The sequence below is a fragment of the Podarcis tiliguerta genome (assembly GCF_965153285.1).
Source record: "Podarcis tiliguerta genome assembly, chromosome: 10".
NCBI lineage: Eukaryota > Metazoa > Chordata > Lepidosauria > Squamata > Lacertidae > Podarcis > Podarcis tiliguerta.
In genome coordinates this window covers 5,825,222-5,844,084 of record NC_139543.1, presented here as the reverse complement: position 1 = coordinate 5,844,084, position 18,863 = coordinate 5,825,222, and the positions used below count along the sequence as shown (strand labels likewise).

General features: G+C 40.1%; 1 protein-coding gene across 1 annotated transcript in view; it reads left to right on the top strand.

Moving 5' to 3' along the window:
* The window catches only part of RSBN1L (round spermatid basic protein 1 like), a gene marked incomplete at its 5' end in the record, with an annotated part of 39,638 nt that overhangs the window by 16,587 nt on the left and 4,188 nt on the right, over positions 1–18,863 (top strand). The window contains 5 exons of the mRNA XM_083399572.1: positions 282–401; positions 716–1,359; positions 13,450–13,587; positions 14,297–14,439; positions 17,308–17,475. Coding sequence (XP_083255698.1) covers positions 282–401; positions 716–1,359; positions 13,450–13,587; positions 14,297–14,439; positions 17,308–17,475 — 1,213 coding nt within the window. The remainder of the gene's footprint in view (positions 1–281; positions 402–715; positions 1,360–13,449; positions 13,588–14,296; positions 14,440–17,307; positions 17,476–18,863) is intronic.

Below are 18,863 nucleotides of genomic sequence, written 5' to 3'. Positions count from 1 at the left end.
GGGCTTCTCTTCGTTTTTGGAAATCTAATCTCTTAGGCTGGTAGAACTGTGGCTCAGATTCAATTCAGGAGTTTTGGTCATATGGTAGATGTAGAATATACTTGCTGGTTTCAATTTTTTAAGTAAGCCCCACAACAGTTATGTATAAAGTGTCTCTTCTCAATATCTGAGAGTTCATTTAGCCTTAGAACTTTGTAGAATATTTACTTATTATACCAAATATAATTGGGGTAATTTTTCTTTGTAAAGTTCTGGTTAAATATGAATTGTTTCCTTTTTAGATCAAACCATGAGAGACAAAATTGCAGAAAGGGATAAGGAAAAGCAGAAAGAAAAGAAGAAACACAGGTTAATGTCTGAAATTAAGAAAGAGAATGGAGAGATGAAATTATTTCAGAAAGGTAAGCACACGCAAATGTCTATTCTAAAGCAGCTGCCTGCTTTCCTAGAAAATTGTACTATAGGGAACTCCCCATTTACATGAGAGTTGCATTCTGAGGGACTCTGCTTGCCAGCTTGCCCCAACCTTCTGGTGCCAAAAATGACGCACACCACCTTGAGCTCCTTGAAGAAAATATGGGATAATAAGTAAATATTTTTTGAGTTATTTAACCTCACTTGGCATATCACTTCACTATGCATGTAAATCAGTTTTTCATCTTCTTGGCATGTCTCTTTAAACATAAAAAAATGAAAATATTTCTTTTTTTAATAGGTATAAAGGAGAAACCAAAAAGCAATGCAGAAGATCTACAGATTAAAAAAGTAAAGAAGAAAAAGAAAAAGAAGCATAAAGAGTGTGAAAAAAGGAAGCGTCCAAAAATGTACAGTAAATCTATTCAGACCATCTGCTCGGGATTATTTTGTGACACTGAGGATCAAGATGCCAAAGGCATAATCAAAAATCATCTTAAGGATTTCAATGGAAAAAATATGGATCCCAAGAAGGACTCTGAGTACAAGATATCAGAGAACAGTGAGTTTCCATTTGTCTCGTTAAAGGAGCCACGGGTTCAGAATAAACTCAAAAGGTTGGACATGTTGGAGTTCAAACAATTCATTCATATTGAGCACCAGCCTAATGGAGGTGCTTCAGTTATCCATGCCTACAGTAATGAACTCTCCCACTTGTCTCCTGTGGAGATGGAGAGATTTGCAGAAGAATTTGTGGGTCTGGTTTTTAGTGAAAATGAAAACTGTGCAGCTTACTATGTAATGGGAATTGTTCATGGGGCAGCTACTTACTTACCTGACTTTTTAGACTACTTTTCATTTAATTTTCCCAATTCGCCAGTGAAAATGGAGATTTTGGGAAAGAAAGATATAGAGACAACGACTATGTCAAATTTTCATGCTCAGGTAAGAGGTTTTTTCACTTTCTAAAAATTATTTCATACTGTGATTTATTTCTTTTGTATAAATGAAATATGTTAGCAGGAGAAGATTGAGTTGACTAAGGAAAATACAGTCAGATGCCCCCCCCCCCCCCCCCCCGGTATGCAATGCAGGAACAGAAGGTATTCTCCATTATGTATGTTTGTACAATAATAATTCCCAAATTCTGTAGTTGGACAGGCTAATATGTTTGATAAATTGAATAATTAAAGACTTGTGTGAGTATGAGGTACCTACTCACAGAAAAGCTTGCCTGCGGCATCGCTGCATGATTTGTTGATTGTGGTGTAGTTCCTTCCAGTCAGCCTGTGGGTGGGGTAAGGGATAGTTCTTCTGTTTCAGTGGCATTGAGTGTGATGGAATAATTTAATGAGAGCAGAATGACCCAATCTCAGAAGAAACATGACTAATGGAGAAACACAGCAGATATACTTCTGGGTGTGGGTAGCTCTTACTCCTGCACCTTCTAAAACTTATTGGACATCCATTTTTATTTTTTAAAAACTGATTTTTCTATAAGATCTTAGGAATATTTTCTGAACTTTTCCTTAGCATGCAATTGAGTAGTATGACCTGTACTTGGTAAAATGATGCATTTTCAGTTGTATGTGCTATGGCTGCAGTCCTATGAAAGATTCCTTAGGAATTGGTCCCTTTGGATCCAGAGGTGCTGGCAGTTCAATCTAATGCATATTGAAAGCAAGTCAATTTGTTTTGCATTATTTATATCCTGCTCCACCCCTGAAAATGCCATAATACCCCAGCATTAATATGAATTGGTGTCAGAACAACTCCATAGCTTCCGACTCTTATTTTTCAGCATTGAGCTTTGTGAACTTCATAAAATGAAATGCTTCTCAACTCCTTCAGCTGTTAGTCATCAGCTGTGAGAAGACAAAGACCTGGTTAGCATGCATTGGTTTAATGTGAACCAGTGGTGTAGCAAGTTCAGGTGGTGCCCGGTGCGGAAAATTTCTTGTCAACCCCCCCCCCCCGAAATTATTAAAAGAAGGAAAAAATAAGATACTTAGTCAGTGTCATAGCTAAGGCCACCGTGTTTGGGGCCCTTTTGCTGTTCCTCATGCAGGAGTCTCTTTGTTTCTCTTGCTTCAACCACAGACAGAGCATGTTCCTGCCTAGCAAAAAGCACCCAAGAATAGTGCAAAGCAGGAGCAATAAGGGAGGATGTAATCTCTCATACCTGCACGCTGCTTCTGTGAATAGCCATAAGTACAGTGCTCAAGTATAGTGGATTTAGGTGGTGTCATAGGTGCCCCCCGCGTGCCTGCAGCAAGCCCCGTTGGGCCTTTTCACAGCTCGCTGCAGGTGTGGGAAAGCCCAGTGGGGCTCGCCACAGGTGTGGAAAGGCCTGGCAAGGCAATTAAGCAGTTATAAATAAATGAGCCCCCCCCCACCCTGAGAATAATGCACTCAGATAAACTGGTTTGTGCAGATAGTTTTGGGTAAGACGCTTTGATCATAATAACAGGCTACATCCAACTAAATCCTACTTAGGGCAGACCTTTTGAAATTAATGTTTGGATTTTTAACCCATTACAGTGAGTCTACTCTGAGTAGGACTAGCATCTGAGGCAACTGGGGGGGGGAGAGATATGTAAATTTACATAGAAGAAGGAGGGAAAATGAGGGCTGAGCAAATGTAAAAATGACGGGACAGCTGCATACTCCTGCATTGCAGAGGGTTGGACTAGATGATCCTCAACAGGGTCCCTTCCAACTCTACAATACTATAATTCTAGGGGAAAGGAGCCAAAAGGGCAAAATCACTTCCCAAAGGTGTCTTTCCACATAAGAAAGGATTTAAAGCAAGGCAGGAAACAGTTAAGCAGGGAGGTGTGGAAAGGTGAGAAGGGACACACACACACAGGGACGAAAGAGTCACCCTGTTAATTTGTTTGCAGCTTCAAAAACACAGCCCATTACTCAAGAAAAAAACCCCATGAATACCTGAGTGTAGGTGCTTAAGAGATACAGAGTGCTTGTCAGCTCCGCGCAGCTCCCATGTGCTGGTGGGAGAGCTCGCTTTTCCCTCTCACCTGCCTCTGTCTCCCGGCGGTGGCTTTAAGGCTGATGCCTGAGCCTGGGTGGGTTCAGGGGGTAGCGGCACAGGCACACGCTCCCCACACCGATGGAGAGGGAAGGGGAAAGCCCTGTGGCCAGCAGCAGAGCAAGCTGATCGGACATGGGGCAGGGTGAGCTGGGCCTCCGAGGAGTTAGCCCTGCCTCCACCCACTCAGCCGAGGAGGAGACAGCGGGCGGATCTTTTGGGGCAGGATGGATCCTGCGGGCGCCCAAGCCACCACATCACTCCTAGGAGAGATGCGTGGCTCGGGCACGTTGCAGGCCGTGCGGTGAGTGCCACCCAGCACTTTGTCACCCCCCCAGTGGGGACACCCAGGGCGGACGACCTCCACCATTCCCCCCACCCTCCACCCCTGCTGTGAACAAGCAGTGTGCTACTATGCGTTGCTAAAATGCTCCTGGCCTGTTTCTTCCTTTGCTGAGCCAGGAAGAAAGCAACCACAGTGCTGGCTTACTTTTACATGAGAACCAATGCTCATGGATTGTGTTTCTTCCGTCTTTGGGTATTGGGTTATTGCTAGTGGTTTGTTTGGGAGAAATGAGCTAGAAGTACTAGGTTTAGGATAATACTAAATCAGTGTTGTGGCTTGTTTCCTCCCAGCTCTACAGCTTGCATGCCCTAGTACACCACCCATTCACAGTATGCCATGGATTTTTCTGACCATAGCTTAAAATGATGGGCAAATGGGGTCACTGAAAAGAGAGGACTTGTTTGTGTTGTATATTCAGGGAAGTTTTTGGCTGAAGATTGCATTCTCTTTGAATTGCTTAAGTACAGTTTCTCTTGAAAATATTGTAAATCAAACGATGGATTAATGTTGCAGCCAGTAACGGTGTAATATAATAAAACACATAATAAAACAGAACACAGATCAAAACTGACACATCAGTTTTATGATATTGTCATATGCAAATGATCTGTTAATCTGTCTTGAACAGACTATTTGTAATTATACCTTTCCTGATAGGCAGAATAGGCCATAGCTGAATTCTTTTAAATGTATTATGAAGTAAGTATTCCCTTATTGATAAGGATGTCCTTTATATGTTGTTTGTCAGTCTCACAGTTGCTCTTGAATCAAATTTGGGACCAAACCATGTTCCTAGAGTGTATATACATACCACCTTCAGGTTTGGCCTGGATCTGATAGAAATGTTATCAACTAAAAACATTATTCCTTAGAAGGGTATGAATGTATACTAGCCTCTTCTCAATTCTTACGTAAATGTTACGGTTGATTTGGTTTAATCATAATTCATTATAGTCTTTAAATTGCTTCACTGTGTTTGTCGGTTGTCCTTGATCTGTTGATTTACAGGCTGCTGTATTGTTTTAATTGTAGCTTTTATTGATTTTATTTTGGGCTTTGCAATGGTTCTATGTGTTCAGGAATTTATTAAGCTCCCTTGAGCGCTATTTGGCAGAAATGCAAAACTGAACAGCATAGACTCTCAAAATGAAGGTAAAAAAATGTTGCAATTTGTGACATCTTCATTCCTATTACTTTATGGATATTATATTTTCCTTCATAGTTGGTGAAAGGATCAAGGAGATTCTTATTGGGTAAATATTATAAGAGCGAACCACTGTTCAGTCATTTAAAAAGCAAGTCAGTTTATTCCTGGTTGAAGGTAAACAGTAGATTCATGACTCATATAATGATTAAAAATAGAACAGTTAAGTCATAGCCATGTCTGGCTATTCTGTTCTCTTTAGATAGCTGGACAAAATGCCTGCATTCAGCAACATTAAAAGCAAAAGGATAGGGCTTGTCTTCCCTTATATTATGATACTTTTAAGAGTAAGATTTGGCCACAAAATGTCATTGTACCCAAGTTCTGAGAGCATAGTTTTGGTGCCACTGGAAGCACTTTAGAATAAATCAGTGACATGAATCATAGGGCTTCCAGGTGTAGCTCTACTGTGTTCTTCACTATAGAAACAGGAATTTTACTCATGGAAACAAAAGTATATGTTCTGCTACTTAAAATCTGCATTGAAGAATGGGAAACATCCAAATTATGTGTGCTTGAGCAGTTAGCAAGTTGTTCATACATGATTGATTCGGTTAGATCCAGGCTGGCCATCCTGTGAATGTGGAAGGGCTCTTTCTCTTCATAGAAAGGACCAAAAATTTCTTGCTAGAGGAATAATAATAATAATAATAAGTATAATAAGTATAATTATAATTATTTATTTATACCCTGCCCATCTGGCTGCGCTTCCCCAGCCACTCTGGGCGGCTTCCAACAAAATATTAAAATACAGCAATCCAACAAACATTAAAAGCTTCCCTAAAGAGGGCTGCCTTCAGATGTCTTCTAAAAGTCTGGTAGTTCTTCTTCTCTTTGACATCTGGTGGGAGGGCATTCCACAGGACGGGTGCCACTACCGAGAAGGCCCTCTGCCTGGTTCCCTGTAACTTGGCTTCTCGCAGCGAGGGAACCGCCAGAAGGCCCTCAGCACTGGACCTCAGTGTCCGAGTAGAACAATGGGGGTGGAGATGCTCTTTCAGGTATACTGGGCCGAGGCCGTCTAGGGCTTTAAAGGTCAACACCAGCACTTTGAATTGTGCTCGGAAACGTACTGGGAGCCAATGTAGGTCTTTCAAGACCGGTGTTATGTGGTCTTGGTGGCCGCTTCCAGTCACCAGTCTAGCTGCCGCATTCTGGATTAGTTGTAGTTTCCAGGTCACCTTCAAAGGTAGCCCCACATAGAGCGCTTTGCAGTAGTCTAAGCGAGAGATAACCAGAGCATGCACCACTCTGGCAAGATAGTCTGCGGGCAGGTGGGGTCTTAGCCTGCGTACCAGGTGGAGCTGGTAAACAGCTGCCCTGGACACAGAATTGACCTCTGGCTTTTGTCAATTTACCCTTCCTTTACAGTGCCCTGCACCACCTCTGGTGCTCCTCCAGAGTCCCCCAACTCTTCAAAGCAGATTTTCTTTGGCACTAGTGAAATGTCACAGAACATGTGAGGAATCTGGGGATCCAACCCTTTCTGTTTGCACACACAAAAATCCTTAAGTTTTCTTTTTCTAAAACCTTTTTGCATGGTAGAAACTTGACAGACACATATTTTATTGTTTGATTTGAATTTCTTGGTACCAGAAAATGGGCAGCATTCTTCTATGATTCAAATGCTTCATGTACTTCACTATGTATAGCTGTGTTTTCTTGTTTTTTGAGTTCTCTTTGCAGTTTTCCCTTTTGAACTGTACTATAATTGGATGCAGATAAATTTCCATTTTGGAAGCATGCTGATAGGCCTAAAACAACAGCAACTTGGATAGTCTGCTTAATTAAAAAGTTTACATCTATTCCATGGTTTTACACTCCTATGCTTGGTGTTCACTTCTTCCCTCTTTTACCAGAAAAGCCATACCTATGTGTTTCAGCTTGTGATAAACTAGAGTAAGATGACAATTTTTTTCTCTTGCCTAGGGTAGCTGTTTACACAATTTTGTAATATTTATAGGATGCTGAGATACAACAGAAAAGCATAGTTTAGCACTGGAGCCTTAAGTTTGCACACTCACTCCTCTTTTGTATGCTGCAATTAGTAATTCTCAATCCTAGTTTTTGTTGTTGTTGTTTAGTCGTTTAGTCGTGTCCGACTCTTTGTGACCCCCTGGACCAGAGCACGCCAGGCACTCCTGTCTTCCACTGCCTCCTGCAGTTTGGTCAAACTCATGCTGGTAGCTTCAAGAACACTATCCAACTATCTCGTCCTCTGTCGTCCCCTTCTCCTTGTGCCCTCCATCTTTCCCAACATCAGGGTCTTTTCCAGGGAGTCTTTCTCTTCTCATGAGGTGGCCAAAGTATTGGAACCTCAGCTTCAGGATCTGTCCTTCCAGTGAGCACTCAGGGCTGATTTCCTTCAGAATGGATAGGTTTGATCTAATTTACTGTTTCATATGAAAAAGGCCAACTATGGTGAGCTTGCATAAATCCAAGATCAAATCGACTAGGTATAGCAAGCTACTCTCCTGGAAGAAATAGATTACTATTATTCACATGAGTGTGAAGGGTTAATGACACTGCTATATTAAGGAAAGTAACTGTAAGTCAGGGATCATGTTTACATTTTGTTAATCTTATGTAACTGTAGTTGCCAAGGGAACAGGTTCCCCTCCTATTTGAGTGCTTTTCTAGTAACCTTGTCACAAAGAACAAATTGTGTTGCAAGTGTACCTGCTCTTTGTTGCCTCCTTCCCCAAAGTGGTGCTCTTCAGGTTTTTTGGAATACAACTCAATTATTTCTCACCACTGGTCATACTCACTGGGCACATGAGAGGAAGCCTTCTCTTTTGAAATGGACAGGGGAGTGGCTCCAGCCTTTCTTCCGATAGCATCCTGAGGTACACCACCTAACTTGGTTTGCTACATAATGTGATTTAAGCCTTACTATAAACCTAATTTATTGTCCATTTAACCCTAATGAGGAAAGACCATATACACCAAATGCTACTCTCATTGTAGAAAAGCTAATCACCCACAGCCACCCCCCCACCCCCCGCTTATCAAACTTAGGACAACTGACTGTTTCTTGTATCTGGGAAGCATTATCCAGAATCATGCCCCTTTCTTTTGCAATGTCTTCAGTGCTCAAGTGTATAACTAGCCAATCCAACCAGAGAGCACATGCCCATGCTCTGTCCCCATTGCCGAGTTGTGCTCATTCTCTCCTCCAGACTCTTATTCTCATGAGTCTTCTTTTTTCTGAGCTCTTGACTGCTGTCCCTCTGCTTCCTGGGATCACCACCTCTTCTCTAATGTTCAGAGCCTAAGTGGAAGGCAAGGTAGTAACCCACCTGTTCCTCCTATTTCCCTGCCTTTTTCTCAGTCTGCAGTTATACCCATTCTTTTCCACCCCTTTATGTGCAAGCTGTATTTTTTACCCATTCCACCAGCTCACCCCCCCCAAACATTCTCCTGCCTCTATCTTCCTTTTTAGCAAATCCAGTTAATTGCTGCGTTAGCACTCTTTCAGTAAAGAAAGCCTTTTTCGGTAAAGTCTTTAACTTGTCTCTTGCTCCCTGAGCACCTTACAAAGGCAATCCACTGCGCCGACTAAACAATACGAACATTACCAGCACTTAGCTCGTTGGTATTTTGATTGTTATATTAGCTGGAGCAGAATGCACCAGACTGACATCAGGCTGTTCTTTGGTAGAATAGGGCCATAGTCCCATTGGGCAGAGTTGTCTGCTGCACACCACATGAGTTAAATTTCCCTAACTGCTTGTGTTCTGGAAGGGCTTATTCCATGGACACAGCAAAGTACTATGAAGACGTGTACTGAGTAAGTAAGCCGGGCAATGCTGTCATAATAGGATGTTGAGACATACAATGATCTCATAAGCAGAGTTGTACTTCTTACATGAACATCTTAGGGTGTGAATCCCCCCCTTCATTATTCAGAATACTTTCTTGCACTAAAATCACATGGCAGCAGAGCTGATTTGGCAGGTGCTCTGGTATCAGCCATTTCCTTCCAACGTGCCCCAGATATTGAATCATTCCAGGGCATTCTGGGGAAAACATGACAACCCCTACTGTTAACTCCGCTCCCAATATCCAAGGAATTTTGGAAAAATAAAATGGTAGGTGCTAAGTCATCACTAAAATCGGGCCTGCTGCTTCCTCCAGAGAAAGATAAGCCCCGCTCCCAAATGAAATTAATTGGATAATGAATCTGAATTCATTTCACTGCTTAGTGATGTTTACTTTATAACAAGTATGTTGAATGAAATGGATCCCATTTGGTTCTATTTTTCATTAATTACAAAATAAATTAACATTCCTTCCTTCTTTTATTAATACACTACTTCTATAAAGTATATGCTTTTTCTCTTGTTTTTTATTTTTAAAATATTGCAATCCCTAACCTGAGTTTACTAAATTGAACTCCCAATATAGCCCAATATAAATTACACTGATATAAAAACAATTTGCTAATTTATTTAATCAGAGTGGTAAGATGAGCTTTTTGTAATAGAAGTAAAATCTAGATATACACTGAGGTTGCTATGATCCAAAGGTAGTAATACACTACGGTATAGTAACTATGGCTTTATTTGGAGATTCTCTAACATCAACTCCTAAGATATATGGTCAACAGTCACTAGAGTCTGCTTTAACCTGAACACATTTTGGAAGCAGTGCAAGCACTTTCTGTTTGAATTAACATTTAGTGGCAGGGGTTAAGAGAAGTTCATTTTACCAGCAGAACAGAAAATAGTATTCTCTAGTTGTCTAGTAAGAACACATAGAACTCGCTCTGCAATTCTAGGGCTCTGATATGTAATATGAAGAAGACATGAAAATAATATTCTGTTACCTTTCAGCAGGTTGAAGCTAATTTTAACAGTACCAAACAACAACAACCTCCAAACCCCCATCTGTACAGAACCTTTATTGTATTTTAAGTCAAAGGGGGCAATTACAACTATAAACTGCAGGATGACGTTCTTTAAATCAGAATAGTTTGCATTTTTAAGTCTTATGGTTACTTAATTAGAAAGGCAGCCATCAAATTTTATTTTTATGTTCATTATATGCTTTGTACAGTTAGATTGCGTTAATTTCTTGACTCTTGTCGAAGCACAGTAACTTTTAATACACATTCACAAAATTTAACCTGCTTCTTAAGAATCCTCATTTCTGAAGCCCAGTTGATCTCTCAAAAGCCAAAATGAGGGCTTACAGTTGATACAATTAATGAAAAATCAGTGCATGTTTTTCATATAGTGCAACCGAAACAGATATGATAGAAGCCACAAATGAAGTTCCTGCGTGTTAGCAGTGCATACATGCTCCATTATCTATAGACACATTTGCCATGCACACCAGTCAAGTTGTGATTGCCCGGTCAGATGTGCTGCTGACTTAACTCTCCATACATGAATGGCGATGAGGCGCATGGTGCCTTAGGTGTATTCATTCATTCCATTTATAACCTTTGTCTCAGCTTCTGTCATATCTGTATTGAAGGGTTTTTTTGTTCTCATGTAGCATACTTTTAAAGTGTTTATTTGATGTCACTGTGGATGCACACAAAACATCATTTGCTGGGGTGAGAAATTGATCTGAACCATGGGCTCAAGGGAGAGCCTAGTGGTTGGATGCAAGTGGTTGGATGTCAGGAATCCCAGAACAGCAAGTTCTATCGCTTTTAAAAAGTAACATGAAAACAGCATGCAGAGCCCTTCTGCCCTTAATGATGCGGGGCAAACACTTGCAGCAGCAAGCAAGCAGTCATCAAGATTTGTCCGCAAATGTTAAGCCTTATTTTTAACAAAAAGCTGCTGCATATGTCAGCTTGGCCCCATCGTTCTGCCCGGACACTGAGGTCCAGCTCCGAGGGCCTTCTGGTGGTTCCCTCACTGCGAGAGGCCAAGTTACAGGGAACCAGGCAGAGGGTCTTCTCGGTAGTGGCGCCCTCCCTGTGGAACGCCCTCCCATCAGATGTCAAAGCGATAAACAACTACCTGACATTCAGAAGACATCTGAAGGCAGCCCTGTTCAGGGAAGTTTTTAATATGTGACATTTTAGTGTATTTTTCATCTTTGTTGGAAGCCGCCCAGAGTGGCTGGGGAAACCCAGCCAGATGGGCGGGGTACAAATAATAAATTATTATTATTATTATTATTAACCTCTCCTCAACCCACGTGACCCCTGAAGGAATAGGTGGCAACTGTCCAAGGCTTACATATCACTTCCTTCTCTGAGCCCAGAGCCCAGCATCTCAGGCCTCACTGATAAGCATAGTAACAAAGCAAGCCAAGTGGCACATATCAAAGCATGTATGAGCTCATTCCCACAGCAACTATCAATTAATTTTGAGGTTATCTTGACTACCAAGATGACTGACACAGGCCCAGTTGCGACCATGCGGAGATTTCTGGACTGACATCTCCACCTGGCTGGCCTTTCTATCTTTCTTAAGCAGGTAAGCAGAAGAGCTTATTTATTGTGTTTATATCCCAACCTTTTCCCCAAGGAGTACATGTTTCACAGCCTCCTCAGTTAATCTCTACAACAACCCTGTGAGGTAGGGTGTGACTGGCCCAAGGTCACCGAGAGAGCTTCCTGACTTGAGTGGGTATTTGAACCCTGATCTCACACTGATCTGACACTCTTAACCACTACACCACACTGACTTCCCAGAGTACTTCTGCTATGGTGCAGCTATATAAATTAAGTAGGCAAATAAATATGGGGAAAGCAAAATGTAATTTAAAGAAGGATCTGAACTCAGTCCCTTAAAGCTTGAATTTGTTTTATTTTAGATTGTTTTATTTGATATTTTAATGTGTTGTAAACCACCTTGATTTTTTTTTTAAATAAAGCGGTATAGAAATGGAATGAAAATAATAATAAATATAATAAGTATAAGTTCCATGGGGCGGGCAGGGCGGAAAGGTGCTTAGACAGTCTGTTCTGGCAACCACAACCTAGGTTTAAGGTGCCATTTGGCAATTAGCTTATATATCTGAGTTTCTAACACTGCAAGATGGCGTTTGCAGGCCTTCCACAGAGAAAGAAACCTAGTTTGTTATATATGTCTTCATTTTTATGCTATCCAGTCCTTTGACAAAATATTAAAACATCTTGTTACAAAACAAGAGCCTGAGTGCTTATCTTTCAATACTGCATGTTTAATTTAAATTTGACTACAGTATGTTGCCGTAACTAATTGTATGTGGACAGAAAGTCCTAGGAAACTTAAATTTTTTTAATTGCAAGCTAAATCATCTATGTCTAAACTCTTAACAGTGTTAGCTGGATTATTAAACAAAAACTGGCTGTTGGAGTTTCTGTGGAGGAAACATGTTTACTTGACAGTCGTGTTTGAGAGTACATTTGAGAGTAGCATTTTGTTGCGTTGCTGACATTTAGACAGGCTGATTGCTGGTCAAGAAGTCACTGCAATTGTGTCAGTGGAGAACAGATGGTTGTATGTCCAAGAGAGTGGGAAATGAGGTAATGAAAGGGGGGGGGGAGATAGATATATTAACGCATATTTAAAATTGTCATAGGCATAAAGCTATAAAAATTAGGCATCTAGAAATTAGATGTGGACTCATTTTAAAAAAACAGAAAGCAGACACTGCTGCATAGAAGCTTAGAATACATTACCATTTAATGAAAAGTGCTGCCTTCTCCGTTATTTTTGTATCAGTGCATAGGAAGGCAAATGTATAAGATCCTAGGGTTTGCATTAGACAGCACAGGAGAAGTGAATGTATGGCTGGTAAATAATCTGCTATGCATATTAATGTTGGTTCAGTAAACATCATTTTCTTAATCCCTTGTTCCAGCCTTGCAATTAAATTTATTGATATTCTACGCAGCAGAACATATTAGTTAGTTATTCAAACAAGGCAATGTATTTTATAGTATAAATAGTAATTTTCTTGCTTTTATTGTAAATAATTGTGCAACATGAAATGCATATTCTCTTCCTATGCTTCTATTATGTTTGTTCCTGAAGAGACAAAGGAAAGTCAGATATTTTTCATTATCTCTTTCAGTTGTGTTGCAACAGTTTTATACTAAAATATAAATTAACCCTTTTTATTAAAACTAAGTTATTAAAATACATATAAACAAAAAAATGTTTTTTAATGTAGCCACCTTTTCTTATCTGCTACCTTTTGTTTTACTTGCATTGTTTAATTATTTTTTTACCATTTGTGGGGTTTTTTGCATTTCATGTTGAGTATGATCTTTTATTTATGTTGAAATGCTAAACTAGCATTGCATTCGCCACCTTTTAGCCTGATCATAACTTCAGATCTCCTCTTACTGTACTATTAAAAATGTTTAATTTGTACTTCTGTGCTTTAGAAAATATTTTGTATATTTCTGTAAATGTAAATTGTTTTGTAATTTATTCTGTGTATAAAACTGACCCTTGTTTACTGTATATGACTTTCTTTTAGGTAAAAAGAACATATTCCCATGGTACATACAGAGCTGGCCCAATGAGACAAATCAGCCTTGTTGGAGCAGTGGATGAGGAAGTGGGGGACTATTTTCCAGAGTTCCTAGATATGCTGGAAGATTCACCTTTCTTAAAAGTAAGAAAGAAAGGGAATCGGGGAAGTAACTTTGCATAGTTTTGTTAAATCTTAAAACTTTGTTTATTATGATAAACAACATGACACTTCTAATATGGTGAAGAGATTAGATCCAAAATCTGCAAGTCTTTAATACAGGGATTCTTGCATGCAAAATTAAAATTAAATATAATGCAGTGCAAGAAAATAAATAGTGTGCAACATTTTGTGTTTATGTGCATTTTTCTGCAATCAATAGCTTTCAGGGTCCATGATCCCAGAAAGGTTAAGAATCACTGTTTCAGAAAGTCACTTCCAAAACTGGCAAATGATTAGGTATAAGGCAACAATTAAAGGTATTGATTTTTCAATTTGTATTCTACATTCATATTTGAAGGCCAGTTCAAGTTCTTCATAACTGAGGCTATTAATTTCTTATGAAACCTGCAGTCCTGATGAAATTTTCAAGGAGCACTGAAAGCACTCAGATTGAAGAATACAGTGTGCTACAATGCAATTTATATATAGATATAATATTGTCTTTCAGGTAGACTTTATTTTGAATTGAAAATACAGTAAATGCAGAAGAAAAATTGTGGTCCTCTACACATTGATGAAATCCCCTGTTTTGCAGTAGAATAAGATATGCAGTGTTTTCATGTTGTGAGTTAATGAAAATGTTTCAATTGGTGGTGTTTTAAATAACCTTTAAATAACTGTTTCTTCTTAGTGTACTTTGCCATGGGGGACACTTTCCAGTTTGAAACTAGAGAGTCGTAAAGATAGTGATGATGGTCCTATTATGTGGGTACGTCCAGGAGAACAAATGATCCCTGTGGCAGACATGCCAAAGTCACCTTTTAAAAGGAAAAGGTATGCTGAAATATCTGGCTTTATTTGATTCCATACTATAGAGTTTAAAACTTCCTGAGCAGCTTACAGCCGTTAAAACAGTAATAAGGTATTTAAAAAGAATTTTAAAAATTGAAGCTAAAAAATCTCAGAATCCCCAAAGCTCTAAAAATCCTGAGTAAATAAAGATACCTTCATCTGGTACAAAAAGACATCAAGTTCAAAGACCCTCTGACAAGATTGTAATAGTTGGAGTGTGCCAAAGCAAAAAATACCTTGGTGGAATCTACACACATATAAAAAAACATTCTGAAAATGCTTTTAAAAAAAAAATACATTGAATTTTCCATAAGGCTCGCCATTGCCATCTAGTGTCACATTGTATATTGCACCTAAAACACACTTTATCTGCGGTTGTAAAGCTGAGTCCCTTGTCTCCAAAGTTGTAAGTTATTTTTGAGGAGGCTGGTTTAAGCCCATGTTTTTTCTTCTTTTTGAATAACTTTTTATTGGGTTTTAAAAAATCAAGGATCATAGGAATAATAAATTATACAAATAGACCAAGTCTTTTCATATCATTCATACATCACAAAAATAGCACAATAAGTTTGCAGTAATATCTATGACATACAATTTATTATTAGTGGTCAGTATATAAGCTCTTGGTTCATTGATTGGTTAAACAAAAACAAAGGGTATAAAAAACAGGATAAAAATACAGGATAGAACAGAGTTAACAGATAACATTCAACATTACATAGCTAATCGCCTAATCAGGAGCCCTTGTGGTTGTGCTTAGATTAAGTATGAGTAATAGTCATTTTTTCCTCTTAAGTTACCAATGAAACAATATAGAGTTCTTGTATATTGATGAATGGGGGGTTTCAAAGTGAATATAATAATTTATGTTTACATTTAAATTTAGATAAACCAGATTGAGCCAAATGCTGATGGTGGGGGGATTATTCATTTTCTGGAATATGTTATGAAATTAAACTATATTGGGGTAAAGCCATCTTTCTTGATCTGTCCATGTGTCAACTGTAGTTTATTTCTTAAGAAGGGCTGCTTCCCAAACTGTTTTGTACCAATTGTCTGTTGTTGTGCTGGAAAGGTCTTTTCAGTTTCTGGTTATGTTGTGTCTTGCCATAAATAGCTTGTTAATTCTTTAAGTTCTGGCCTTTTTGACTAAACATGTTATATTTTCTTAATAGACACTAATACTGTGTACTTGTAATACTTGGCTCTGGTACTAGAATTACGGACTGAATTGGACAGAGCTGGCTCCAATTCAGCCAGTATTAATCTCTGAAGTGATGTACTTAGGCCCTTGTGAGATCAAAAAAGAGCACTTTGTTCCATAGAGGGAGAAAGTAAATGATCACAGAGAGCTGGGGTGGCAGCTAATTCATCATCAATGATTGTTATGTTTTATTTATTTTTATATCAAACAGTTTTAAGTCACTTAATAGTTTTAACGTAGGGTACAACATAAACAGAAAATTATAAAACCAGGAATTCAGGCAGTCAAAAACATTCCCTGAACTTACGGGTCAGGGAAAGACCAGGCAAAAAGTTAGGTCTTTACAAGACACATGATGTACTGTATTTTTTGCCCTATAGGACACACTTTTCCCTCTCCAAAAATGAAGGGGAAATGTGTGTGTGTCCTATGGGGCGAATGCAGGCTTTCGCTGAAGCCTGGAGAGCGAGAGGTGTGCACCGACCCCTCTTGCTCTCCAGGCTTCAGGAAGCTATCCGCAAGCCTGCGGAGCCCGGCAGGAGTTCCCACCGGACTCCCAAGGCTTGCGGACAGCAAGCTCCGGGAGCGATGGCGAGGTTGCGCAACCTCGCCTTCGCTCCCGGACCCCCAGCCCCGAGGCTAAAAACAAAGCCAAGACAGCCAGGGGGATCCATCCTGCTCGCTGTCATGGCTTCTTTGCTCTTTGGGGCTCGGGGAAAAAATATCCCCCCCCCTTTATTCCCCCCCCCAAAAAATAAGTGCGCCCGATGGGCCGGTGCGCCCTATAGGGCGGAAAATACGGTAATGGGCCAATTTTTCAGCCATGGAAAGCACTCATCCTCAGTGCCCCTGCTTTGCTGAGATTCAGGCTTAGCTTGTTATCCCTCATCCAGTCGACCACTGCATCCAGGCACCGGCCCAGGTCCTGCATGGCATCTCCTGATTCAGTCGTTATTGAGAACTAGAACTGAGTGTTATCCTACTCGTGACACCTGGCCCTAATTTCCTTATGACTGCTCCCAGTAGTTTCATATTGCCTAGAGCATAATTGCTAGGGGACTGAAAAGCACTCTTCTATTATTACTGTCTGTACTTGGCCACATAGGAAGTGCAGTGCCCCCAATTCCCATCCCATAGAGCCAGTCCCAAAGAAGACAGGAGTGCCTGGCTTGCTCTGGTCCATGGGGTCACGAAGAGTTGGACACGACTGAACGGCTAAACAACAACAGAGCCAGTCCAGGAGGGTGCAATGGTCAATGGTATCAAAAGCCTTAGAGAACTAGACGTGGGAACAAGATTACACTCCCCTTGTCCTGCTTTTGTTAAGCACAATCTATCAGGGTGGTCATGAGCAACTCAGTCCCATAGAACAGCAGTCTTTCCTTTTCTAATTTGTGTGTAGAATGCAATTATAATATCAAATGAACATTGCACTGTGTACAAGAAATGTACAAAAAGATCTAGAAATGCGGGTGCGTATTAGCTTGTTCATTTGTTTTCAATCACTGCACAAAAATTCTAAACCAGCACCTTGTCTATTGGAGGGCATTCCTTTTTTACTGGTGTAATAACTTGCTAACATTTTTATATGAGGGGGGGGAATGGACAATTATTCATAATTTTTCTTACCCCCATCCTTTTAACAGAACAACCAATGAAATAAAAAACCTGCAGTACCTACCTCGTATTAGTGAACCTCGTGAAATGCTTTTTGAAGACAGGACACGAGCCCATGCAGATCACATAGGACAAGGGTTTGAACGACAGACTACAGCTGCTGTGGGAGTATTAAAGGCAGTGCATTGTGGAGAGTGGTATGTATTTGCCAGGTTTTTTTCAGGATAAACATCTGAAAAATACCTGCATGAATTGGACAGTGCTGAGATAGATCCCAACAAATAGTCCTGTCATCACTCTTGGTCTTGAGTTGGCATGCAGAAGAGATTTGGCCCTGTTTTGCTGCAAGTTGCTGATCCTAATATAGGGAGTCAAAAATCCTAAAGATAAATGCTATTTGTGCATTTAGCTTGATGCATTCTATAACAGATAAATATTCCATATCAAATCAACGTTGGCACAATGGATAGGAAATGGCAAGATAGTGATGGAAGTGATTAGTAAGTGTTAATGCAGAATGGAAATTGCCATGCAGAATGGAAAAAGGACATGATTTTTGATTTGAGGTGTGATTTTCTTCTATTTTGAGCTCTGGACTAATCTGTTTTTGAAATCTTAGTTGGCTGAATTGTGCAATTTAGTTGAAAACACAGATGAAATGTTAAGAAAGCAAAATGAGCATTTGCCTACCTTCTGATAACTGGATTTGAAAGTAAATCCAGCTTTTTCCTCTTTGTGTGTGTGTGTTTTTTAACAGCTGTGAAATATCAGAGGATAGTGGAATGTGATAAACAATTATGATTTAAAAATAATAATGTTTTGGAGACTGATAGTGTGACATATAAGCAGGTCATAACTTAATCTGTAGCTTCTGGGACAAGGAACCCTGAGCACTGCAATCTCTAATTTACAGTACTTTGCAGATGCTGTACATTGCAGCTGTGTGGAAGAAGTAAGTAAATTAGCATACTTGCCAGAGTATCCTGTGGCTCATGTGAAACTAAAAGGTAAAGGTACCCCTGACTGTTAGGTCTAGTCGCAAAGGACTCAGGTTGCGGCGCTCATCTCACTTTACTGGCCAAGGGAGCCGATGTTTGTCCGCAGACAGTTTTTCTGGGTCATGTGGCCAGCATGACTAAGCCGCTTCTAGCGAAACCAGAGCAGCACACGGAGACGCCGTTTACCTTCCTGCTGGAGCGGTACCTGTTTATCTACTTGCACTTTGACATGCTTTTGAACTGCTAGGGTGGCAGGAGCTAGGACCGAGCAATGGTGGTTCACCCCGTTGTGGGGATTCGAACCACCGACCTTCCAGTCGGCAAGCCCTAAGCTCAGTGGTTTAGACCACAGCGCCACCCGCATCCATTTTGATTTTAGGCCCCAGTAAAAGGTTATGCTTTCTACAAGGAAGTTGTAATAGTTGTAACACACCTGAACACCTGTTATATTAGCATGAGAAGACAAAGGCTGTGTTAGTACTAGTTATAAAAAATAAGTTTCAGTTCCTGTTGTTACTTTTCATTGGACTTCTGCAAACTGAAAAACAACTGTTTGTATATTTTCAGTGTTTTATTTTGTGCTTACA